The 12,287-nt window shown below is 31.7% G+C and overlaps 1 protein-coding gene across 4 annotated transcripts in view; it reads right to left on the minus strand.

The window, feature by feature from the left end:
- Positions 1-9,763, minus strand: part of LOC106466692 (E3 ubiquitin-protein ligase RNF180-like) — a 17,331-nt gene extending 7,568 nt beyond the window's left edge. The window contains exons 1-3 of one of the 4 annotated variants that reach the window (XM_022394768.1): positions 9,706-9,763; positions 7,364-7,582; positions 3,757-4,108 (exon numbers count right to left, since the gene is read on the minus strand). In XM_022394768.1, coding sequence (XP_022250476.1) covers positions 3,757-4,108; positions 7,364-7,573 — 562 coding nt within the window. In that variant the 5' untranslated portion in view covers positions 7,574-7,582; positions 9,706-9,763. Of the gene's footprint in view, positions 1-3,756; positions 4,109-7,363; positions 7,583-8,740; positions 9,617-9,686 lie in introns of those variants that run through there. The other 3 variants (XM_022394767.1, XM_022394769.1, XM_013926989.2) reach the window with 3 other exon arrangements.
- Between the last annotated feature and the right edge of the window lie 2,524 nt (positions 9,764-12,287).

Genomic DNA, 12,287 nt, shown 5'->3' on the forward strand with positions numbered 1-12,287 from the left:
TTAATGGTGCTATTTATTTTGTATTTGGTGTAGTATTTAATGACGAAATTGACAATTAATGTAATAAACATACAAACATAAGCACGTTTTGCACATAGAAAGTGTTATGGCGGGAGATACTCAGATCACCTTGCTGTCAATTCAGTATTTCCAAAACAGTTTTTTCTTTAAATAGTGCTAAGTACCTGTATCACTAAACAATAATTTGCAATTCACAAAGTTACTAAATCACTTATGAAACCTGTATTTGAACAGCCTGTCTTGCAGCTTGTGCTTGAAGTCTTTGATTGCGTTTTTCTTCTGTTTCAGCTGCTCTTTGTGCTTGCATTCTTTTAGCGGCAGAAGACTTTCCATAGAAAGGGCGTTTCTTGGGTGGTATAATCGAAAGAGACTTTGGAATGACGTAAAGTTAGACTTCAAGCTCAAGCTGAAAGGCAGGCTACTCAAAGACAGCAAGAAACTGCTGAACAGCACAAAGCCAAAGTTCAGTCAGAATCATCAAGGTAAGCTGGATATAGACAACAAGAAACTTCTGAACAACATCAAACCAGACTTCAAGCACAAAAATTGAGACAAATAACTTACAGAGAGCAAGAAACAGAGAAGCAATATGATGTACGACTTCAGACTCAAGACAAGCTCAAACACGATCTAATTTCAAATAAAGCTTTGTTTGATTAAATGCTTTATTTCTCGAATCACAACTTTTATCTACTTACTGAATAATTTGCTGAAAAAATACTGATCTATACATTTCAAATCTAAATTTTCACCGTGCAGTGCCAGGTAACTCACACAAACACATGCATGTATTTCTGTTATGTACAACTACATGCTCACTGTTTCTTTGGTGACAAACATCTGTAAGTATGTAGCTATTATGAATTAGTTATTTAAAAAATTACAATATCTAAGTAATTTATACAATTCAAGAGCTTCATTACACCAAAATTAGTTTTTCCAATATAAAAAAGTAACAAAAATATCATCCAATTTCCTTTTTATGATGAGTGACTTTTGATTTAACTTGTTTTATTAATTAACACAGTTTTTTGTAATAAACACAAAAAGTAGTAGAATAAGGAAACTGCTCGTCTTCCTACAAAAAAATATACTTAAATTAGTTAAATACATCCTTTAAAGAAATTATAGTTTCCAACACCACTGTGATTGATCTTGTAGAAAAATGACAACAAAAAGTGAGCCCATTATTGTACAGTTATATACAAAAGTCAGTAGAATGATTCTATCCTAAAAGAAAAAATATTTGATTACTATTTTTAGAATTACACAGAAATTCATTACATAAAGCACAAATACAATTATATGAAAACTTCTTTCTTCTTAGTTCTTCTTTGGACCAAAACATAAACTGTACATATAATGCTAAAAAATTATAGAAAAATGGCAATTTGTGTAGATTGGTACAAAAACATGTACACTGTAAAACAAATCCAAAGTCAAAACTTTTTACAATAAAGTTTTTTAGTGCTGATACAGAGATTTGAATATGGTATATTAAAACAATTTTGGAACCTAACCACATCATTACAATTCATGTTGTCAGGTCTGGTCATGTTCTATCTGATGACCATACAACTTGACAATAAAACTCTGTAGTACAGTTTCTATTGCAAAGCATTTTGGTGTAAGGTTGTCATGTCCAAAGTGCACCACATTACCCTGCATATTTTCTATAATCCATCTCATGTACAAGGATAGCAGTTTCCCAGGACCCATTTCAACAGTCCAATTGCACAGAAATCCATATGAACTCTATCTGGTGACTTAACAATATGTATTTGTATGAAATAGCATAAATACTGAACACCCATTTCTTCCCAAGCTGCTGTGGATGGGTTTTATTATGTTACTTAGTATGTAGCCCTCCAAATGTTTTATGAAGTTTAAAATATAAAATGTTCACTGTCAAAATCTGTATTGTTTGGTATTCTTTCTTGGACTCAGCATCACAAGTCCAAGCTAACTGATTTCAACTTTGTTACTTTATATAAGTAACTATTTTCTTTTTTACTTATTTATTCATAATTACTATTATTATACATTATTATTTCAGTGGTCTCTAAGCAAGTGAAAGGCAAAGAAATGCTAATTTGTTACTGTAACATTGAGGCTTAGCAACACGAGCATTATTTGTATTCAATTTTAATAACATCATGGTCAACTTGTATTTCAATAACTCAGTGGTTCCCAACCTGGGGCCTGCGAATGTAATACTGGGGGGGGGGCATAAATTATTTTCTTTAATTAAATAATGCATGGCAAGACACAGAATAATAATACGTAAAATGCTGAAACTGTTCTATAACTGTCACAATTTTTCTGGTTCTCCAAGTATGTGAGAAAAGCCCTTAAAATGAGTTAATTATAAGTCTATAAAAACAGTTTGTTGGGTAGGTGGAATCTTTCAAAAACATGGTGTCCATGGGAAAAATAATAACAATAAAAGGGGTCCTTGGTGGTGAAAAGATTGGGAACCACTGTACTAACTCCGCAACTGATACAAGCTAAGCAATGCTAGTTTGATTAAACCGAATAATGAAATGGTTATTTTTTCACAGTCAATCACTTAAGTACCTGATTAGCTGCATCTGCTAGTTGACTGAAGAATCCAGTATTTCTTGACACACATTAAATATTTTGATTTGCAAAATACAGTTGCATTACTTACAAGCTGATGTTTCAGGCTTCAACTACTTCATAGTGACATAAGTAACTGAATATTCTGCACGACTGTGAAGTTAGTAACAGAATATAACACACATATTTGACTAGTATGTATTCTAACATGATGTTATTTATAGGAATGTTCATTATAATGTTGAATTTATGACAAAAATTAGTAATATACTTCAACATAGCTGATTGGCCAGCTTTTGACTTTGTTTATGCAATCATTTTTGCAACTCATACCAGTACAATTAAGGCATTAAATGACTGATTATCTGTTGAAAGCTTTTGTAGGACAATAATAACATTGTTTTTACTGATCAAGGTTCATGACTGTACTTAATAGCAGTTTTATATCTGTATGTAAATACACAATCAATATGTGAAAAAAAAAGGCATCATAAAATTAGATTGCTAATAACTAATATTGGACTATCCTTATGAAAATTAACTCAATTCTGACAAGTACACAAAATAGTGGTGGGAAAGATTGTGAAAAAACAAACTTTATTTAAAAGAGTGACACAAAACAAGAATTTTTTTTGTTGATATCTCAAAATTTCTGCTTAAAGATATTTAGAAGATATTTTAGTTCTCCAGGACTCTCGATTATATTATGATTTTTCAAGGACTTTCCACTCCTGGAAATTAAACGTCCAAACATCCAGGATTTTCCATAACCTATGAGAACCTTGCTATAGTTACAACATAAAGTCAAACTACAAAAATTGCCATACGCTCAGATTTGATTCAAAGTATTTTTAACTTACATATGGAATTGGTATCACTAATTCTAATCTGAATATTAATTATACATGTTTTTTCAACTTTAGTTTCCTCAAATAATCAATGTTGGTTTTCGAAACAAATTATATTTTGTAAACTAAAGTGTAACTGAGCTCTTATAAAAAATACACATATATGGCTTATGTAATATAATTATTTGATATTTAGTTTTGGAACCTTGTATTTTACAAATTTCGTGGTGTAAGAAGCCTTATTTGGTAAATCCATCAAAAATAGCATTAATCAGTACTTGAATCTTTAATATATAAACATAATTACCTTTTTCACATGTATCACTTTTTTGGTGGTGTAAACAACCAGTTGAAAATGAAGGACGATTGGTTGAACTTGATGGACCTTCAGCACTCCCAACATGTCTAACTTCTTGGTTTGGGTCATTTTCCTGAGGTTCTATTTCATGCTTTGGTGGAGACACTACTATCTTACCATGAAATTTCTTGATTTGCAATTGTCTTTCATTACCTGGGCAATAATCAACTTTACTTTTCACAACATGCACTGGTGGTAGAACAAATTTTTCACAGTAGCACTTGAACCCACAAACAAAGTCAAACGATCCAATCCTACCATGGCATTTTGGGCAAGTAAGTTTTCCTTTGATCCAGTCTCCCTAAAAAATAATAAATACCATGAAAAACAGTTCATCACAAACACACACATTTAGCACCAAAATTAATCTTTGTAAAATTTAAATTATGTGTAATACTTGTTTACTAAAGTCTTTATTAATGTTATCAAAATATAGGAATACTTCTATGCAAGTGTTGTAATATGAAGAAACATTAGCACTCGTATAAAGACAAGTATTTTTCACAATCTTGATTCTGATGTAGGTTTCAGGATTTGATAAGTTAAATAAAAGTTGTTAATATATATTTTTTAACAATTATCCATTACTTGAAAGCATCTGGTAATTTTGCAAAATGAAATGACTAAGTCATATCATCTGAGCATGGATTAATCATTTTCAATGAAAATTTGATGCACAACAGCATAAAATGACCATTAGTTATTTTGTCCATTATTTGAAAGTTCTACAGTTACACAATATGATACCTGTTGGTATTTATTATTATTACTTTTAAATATTTAAAAATTAATAATACACCCAAATATCCCCACTTTCTTTCATATATTATGCATACAAAGTTTATTATTCTATTTTACACAGAAAACTACTTTGTTGTTATATTGGCACAAAGAATAAAAAAATGGAGCTTTACCCACTAAAGGCTTATTGGTAACTTACAGCCTAGCAGTTATTTTGTGACATCATGTGTAAGATGTTTAATTGTAGATGAACTACCATTTATTAGGCCTAATAATTATGATTGACTGCTGATGTATTTTATCAAATTTCTATTAATTTGGTCTGCTGCAAATTTCATATCAATCAGGTCATTCATCTGCCACAAGTCACTGCTTAAGATGGCCTTTTCTTAAATGCTAGAACTGGACCTTAAATGCTATTTGTATGCAGCACAAGAAGTTCAGTGCTATGTTCAACTCTTGGTCTTGACAAGATACATCTTGAAACTTTAAAGAATCTGAGTACTAATATGGTGGGTAGATTATTGGTAATTTCTCAAGTCTTCAGAAAAATAAGAGTATTCACAATCATTCAAGGACTGCTAACATGAGTTTTATCTATAAAAGAAAAGAGGCTGAGGGAAGATTTAGAAATGTACAGGCCCATCAATTTTTACTTCTACTAAACTCAGTTCTCTATTTTGCTAAAAAACAAGACCATCCCAATTTAATAAAGGAATTTGTCTTATCAGTTTGATATTTATTCTAAGTTTATGCTTTTTAAAAATATTTTTCCTTTTGTGTTTCACATAATTTAATGGTTATTTACAAAGTTAACATTTTCCTTACCTGAAAATGTATTTCAGGTAGACAATTACCTCTCCACAGAACAAATACCTAATATCTTGCTACTGCTGAAATTTTTTTTGTATATATGCTAGACCTTTTACTGAACTCCCACTTCTATGTATAACATGTATAATTAGCATTAGACTACACATTTCCAACAAAAGGAGGCTGACACATCCTCCATGCTCAATACTCCCCACAAGCACTTTTCACATACCGAAAGCTCATACTTGACAAGGCAAAAATGACAATGGAAGTGGGTAGGTAGAGTCAGTAGTTCTGTGGGTAGGTGAGTATCTGTCTGAAATGTATTTTCTGGTTAAGAAACTGTTAAAATTCAGAAATGCTACTCACCTCTCTACTGTACAGATAGCTAAAATCCTGCATTGAGAAGATGGTGAAGAGATTGGTGTAAATAGTAAATATGCAGTTGTCTAACTGGATGAATGCAAGTAGTAAGGTTCGTGAGAGAAACTTTATAGTTCATTATTTACAGAAATGCTAGTGACAGCAAGAGACCTGTACAGTATGGGTTCCAAATATTTCTCAGCAAAAGGCCCACAAAACATTACTCCCCCACCCAATGAAGCTATAGATATTGAGTACCTTTTAGGTTATGTGAATTTTATGCATTTGCTGTGGTCCCCTGACACTTTCACATAGCCCCCAGTTTGGGAACCCCTGTTTTAAGATGAAGGTTTATGTTATAGAGAAGAATAACTGCTAAAACCAAAACATCATTATTTGACTGACTGTTTGGTTGTGGTGGCCATGACCAATCTAGAGAAATTTTAAGATTTAGCAAAGAAATAAAGGTGATTTGATTCATATTTTCAAAATTGTTAGCCTTGAACAGATTGTCTATTAGAAGCTTTATTGATTTCTAAACTAATGGATTGTTATAATTATTTGTATGATGGTGTCAATAAAAATTAGTTTTAGAAGTGATGACCCACACATGTTCTTAAATATTCAACTATTTTAAAAAAGCATATAAAATTCATTACAAAACAACCAACAGCAATAAACCATAACTTTAGTTCAAGACTTTGTAATTAGTGATTAGAAAGTTGAACTTAGTTGTTTTTCCTTGTTTTAGGTTAATCAAGTTTGACAAGTCTGTTAAGAAGGCTAAAATGTTCATAAAATGTACCACTGTATAGACACTTTGTGTACAGTAATGTAGTTTCCATAATATTTTTAGCTGCAGCATAGCTGCTCACACAATAGATGTGGTTTTTTTTCAAGTACAAACTCTTAGATCATAGCCCCCATATCTCTTGACTGATTTGAGATCTAATTACAGTTTTGGTCTCAAGATGTCAAACCCTTTCGATTGATGTATTTCACCATGACCAAGGTCTCATAGATTAATTTACCCTAATGCTGCCTAAAAGAATTTCAATTTGAGAGTAGGCTGATAGAGATCCTGATGAGTAATAAAATCAAATCGGTATAAGCGTGCCCCATGCTTCGTATTGCTGGCACACAGAAATATAGCGAATAAAAAGGAAAAAAAAACTTAATGCTCTTTTATGCTTATTCATTGAGTGTGACATGAGTTTAGATTTTATTGTTATTGTTGAAAAGTATGCCGATGCAAAGGCCAGAAAAAAAATCATTTTTACTTCACGTATTTTATAAAATTTAAACTTACAATAAAATCAAACTTCTATCCATATCATTAAATTTATTGTTGTTCTCATGTTGGTGGATAATTTTCCTGGTAAGTCCTTTAAGAAAGAAGGGGCACATCTAAAACTGTAAGCCTAGAGTGCCAGTTAAACTTAATACACCCCTGATATCAACTACGATTTAAAGTAGTTTCCAAACATTTATATGATTATTACCCTTTGGTTTTACATTTTGCCAGAAATTTCAAGTAGTTAATCAGTAATTAACAATTATTTTGGCTGCAGAAACATATGTAATTACTTTAAAAACTGCATCAGATGCCAAAAAGTAAAAAAAAAAACAACAAACAAACCTGGTCAATCTGCTCAATCATCCAATCCTGCAAATTCTCTTCTTTCAAGTACCACACTGTATCGCTATTGCATGTTGGATGAAAACCCTCAGACTGGAGAATCACGGTGTTTTCAGCAAAACTTTCTGACTCACAATGACTATTTACAACAATTTCTCCACAAAACAAAATCCTGCGACATTTTTTACACTTAAAGGTTGTTCCTTGCATCTTCTTTACCTAGGAAAAGGACATGAATATCATTCAAAAATTTTATATTGGGCATTATCACACGATGGTAATTGGTCAGTCATAAACCTTGTGTTTGTGAAAAAACTTAAGAACCAGCAATGTGACAAGTGACTATTTGGGTCATCAGAATCACCCCTTTACCTAATAAAACTACTCAGCCAAAATTAACCACTCAATCCAAAGTTAGCATCCGTACATCTGTTCAATCCAGAATGAAATACATACAAGTTTTAAATTACTCTAGCCTAAGGTCCAATACAGGATATAAAATTACTCTAGCTTAAAGTCCAATACAGGATATAAAATTACTCCCACATTGAGTCCGATACAGGATATAATTTCCCCCAAAGGACAATTTTAGAACCAAACTTCATAGTTCAGACTTACTGCTTTCAACATTCAAATTCCCACATAAAATTAAATCTATGATAGTACTTGAAGCCAACAGCAATTGTTTGTGTATTCCATAAGTGATGTATACTTTATTATTTCTCATTAACTTAATGTATTAAGAATAAACTAAATCTCCCAAGATGGCCAAACCTTGTGAGATATTATTTGGTTTACACCCGAAAATATTGTTAACAGCAAGGGTACCCAACTGGTGAAACAATGCATTCTAATCTTTAGAGGACATTAGGAAAGTATATTTAATTAGCTATGCTCATTACAATGTTGACTTTTGTCTTAGTCTATGTTGGTAACTTGTTCTGTTTTGTACCAGTGTTTCAGACATGAGGGGGGGAAAAAGGTTCCCAAGTTCAATAGCTTTTTTAATGTGGGAAAGATTTTTCTTTAAAATTATTTTCATGGTAAAGTTGTTTTAAAAACTCTTTTGAGAAAAAAAGAAAAATAAAGTAACAAAAGACCATTAAGCCAATTGGGGTCATTGTCATCCATAATTTTTTTAAATCTAACTGAAAGAATCCCTTCAATTTTGCAAATATTTCTGAAAAATAACTTAAAGGAATTAAAGTTAGCTGTACATCATTAGACAAACCATTTCACAATTTGATCACTCATAGTGGAAACATCTGAAAAATAACAGATCTAGATCTCATCATTGAAATCTTAAATCTAAGACCTCTAATGTTTGAATTCATATTTTCAACATTTTACATTCCACTACTAAAGAGACAAACTTACCATTACCACCAAGAGGAAGACTGAAAACTCCTAACAATGTTGAATACCTAAATCAAATCTACTTCACATTCAATTCTTTTGTGTACTCCAGGGAAGAGCCCAAAAGTTTGAAAGATCCTCTTCAGTTTACAAAACTTAAATTATAAAGTAGACATATTTCTAATACCTAATCTCTGCACCTAGTCTCAAGAACTGAAGAAGTTAAGATTTGTCCTGTAATAAAGAGATAGCCCAAATAAAAGGCAAGGTTTCTTGTTACAATTTGACATTTACCATTGTACAATACAGTTATATACACAACACAATACTACAAATTAGGCCTTACGAGTGTTATAACGCTAACATGAGCTTTTTATTTTTGACTAAGTTACTCCTAAGAGTAAGAGTGCTATGAAAATAACACATTGATAATAATAAAATAGCCAGTTGAACTTAATTAAGCTAAGAGTAAGAATTTAAGAAATCAATATTGTCACTTCAGATCTTTGGCTTTTTTTTTTGTAACATAATTTTTTGGAAAAAACTACGGGTTTTGCTCTTTAATTCTATCAGTATCACTATCAAGTTCAACTCAAGCTGTGAATAGAAAACAACACAGATTTATACAAAAACTTTTTTGAGGGAGAGATTACAGATTAGTAATAATATCAATATTAATTACATTTTAAAGTTTACAATATTCTCATTGTATCAATAGTACACGAGGTTGTGTGCCTAGTTGAGATCCTAAACTAAAGCCGCTAAATACAACTTAACACTAAATAATAACAGTTGAAGTTAGCTAGTAAATAATCCAAGTATATATACAATATGACATTAAGCTGCTTGTCATTAAATGTTAAAAAAAGAAAAGTATTTGAAATTGGCTTCACATATGGTTGACAATACTAGTTTTTATTACTTAAATCTAATGCCTTTAACTTTTAAGTAAGATTAAAGACCAAACCTATTCGAAGCCTACTTATGGTCGGTAGGATAAGATTTAATGCCTTTCAAGAATGTTAACGTTTTATAATGATTAGCGCCATCTGCACTTTGCCCAAATTTCTTATCAATATAAAGTATTAAAATAATAAATACGAGGTAGCAATTTCTATTTTATGATTAGTTATAATTCTGTTTATGGTTTATGTATTTTCTTCAGTTACTTTTGCAGCTATATTTTTATTTGTATTAAATGCTGGTTCATCTTCCTCCTATGCAATATGAAATATTAAATAAATTATTTTTATATTACGAACCCAGCATGAGGTTCACCTAGTGGATACTAAGTTCATGATTTATTACGTAAAACCAATGTTAACTATTTAGTCATGTGACTTATCATCGCACGGTCTGGCAAGTGAATAAATTTTGTTTTTTGTTGTTAAGCGCAAAGCTACATAATAAGTTATTTGTGCTGTGCCCACCACGAGTATCTAAACTCGACAACTCAGCGTTATAAGCCGTCAGACTTACCGCTGAGCCACTGGGGAATATCAATACAGTAGAAAAGTTTTAAGGTAAAAAAGAAACTTATAAGCTGAAGTACAACGTTAAAATATAAAGTTTTTGTTGATCCACAAGCTTTCTAGCTTTTAAAGAGCTCCTCCACAGGCGAAATTACATTATGATAGATGCCACACCAATGAGTTTTTCTTTTTACACTTTTACCTGTGAAATTTTCACGCAATAATTAGAGAAGTGCTATGTATACTTCATTAAACAAACCTTTACAATGTGGCGGTATGGTTACTAAACTTTTGAAATCTGGGGCCTTGATCATACAGAGCTTAATGTTTTCTTAAACTATTGTTTGTTTGTAATTATACACAAAGCTACACATTGAGCTATCTGTGCTCTGTCCATCACGGGTATCTAAACCCGGTTTCTAGCGTTGTAAGTCCGCAGACATACTGCTTTGCCACTGGGGGCTTCTTGAACTATCTTAATGAACAGTACTACTCTATTCTGTCTACAGTAGAAGTCGAAAACTAAGGGAAACTACCTTTTGTTTGACACTCAAGTAATCAAAAATGATTAAACCCTTCTCATAAAGCCCTTCAGAAAACTAATGCGCCATTGTAACTCCATTGCATCTCTTACCATTCAGGCAAACATGGAATGTTAAACTGTTTAACAAAAAAGTCATCTGGAACTTGGGATTACAAGTTTGTCGGCACCAAGCTTAAACATCACCGTCATGCATTCCGAAAAAAAAAAATCATTCTAAAACAAATCAACGCCGAACGGAACAGAGAACAAAATCAATCTATACAAAAACCCAAAACTGAAAAGCTAACCTCAACTATTCTATCATACATATCAGGGTTTTCACCAAACATTCTCTTAATTTGTGGTAAACACGAAATTCAGACTCTTTTGAAAAAAGACAGAACATTTAGATTGATTTTAACAAAAGTAAAATAATCCTATGACTATCAGTGCACAGAAACATGTCGTATATAGAGCTAAGTGTAAATGCGGGAAAGAATATGTCGGAAAGACAAAAATATCATTAAAGGCTAGAATTCAGGAATGCTATCTCCTCTGGACACTTAACCACCATCAGCCATCATGGAACACAGAACCCTGTATGCAAAAGGCATAGACTAAAAAAGTGCTTGATCGGAAGTCTAAACATATCAGGAAAGGAATAAAATAAGCCCTTCAAATAAAATTGAAAACAGAGAGCCAGAAATGGAATCAGTAGAGACATAGGATCCATATGTAACTCCTAATTCTGCTGGCAGACAGTCCTACTTTAATCTAATTTCAAACATGTAAGCTTCGATGGACTTTGATGTGATAAACATTGTATACTACAGGACACTATGTGACTTCTCTGAAACATAATTATCGTTTTATTAATTATCTCTTATGCTCTTTTAAATTGTATATGCATTAAATGATTTCATTACCAATTTCCTTACGTTTAGCAAACTTATAAATTTACCACACCATGGGTAGATTGATTAAGTGTATAAAATATTGTGTATAATCTCGTGATTTTTTCACACAACTGATTTCTATTTTTAAGCGTTTTTTCAGTTGTATTTACACTTGACGAAGAGCTCTTTAATTAAAGAGCTCGAAAGCTTCTGAGTTAATATAACGTTATATTTTAATGTGGTACTTGAGCTTGCAAGTTTAATGGCATTTAAACAATATGTAAATAGTCTTAAGTTTAATATTTGAAGTTCGACTGAGAGAGAAAGAGAGGTGTTTCATTAGAAATCTGTGTATGTGATGCCTATGGTATTTTATTTACTAAAATATTAGGTCGTCAAGAAATTAATGTCGATTTTTTTAGATGAAAAATCCGAACAACTTATTTATCAAAACAAAACATGTATTAAACAAAATAGTAATCATTCTTATCGACGATACTTTTTCATCTTACAATCAGGTTGTTAATGCTCTGATTAAAAAAATCACTTGGCTTTAAATAAAAAAAAACATGTCGATGTCCTCTTTAACACCTTCCACATTTGCATACGTTGCTGCAGCGAACGAAAAAGATAGTAATCGTTATCTGGAGAATATGGTGGGTGGGGGAGAAGTTCCC

Source organism: Limulus polyphemus, unplaced genomic scaffold (assembly GCF_000517525.1).
Source record: "Limulus polyphemus unplaced genomic scaffold, Limulus_polyphemus-2.1.2 Scaffold2346, whole genome shotgun sequence".
Classification (NCBI taxonomy): domain Eukaryota; kingdom Metazoa; phylum Arthropoda; class Merostomata; order Xiphosura; family Limulidae; genus Limulus; species Limulus polyphemus.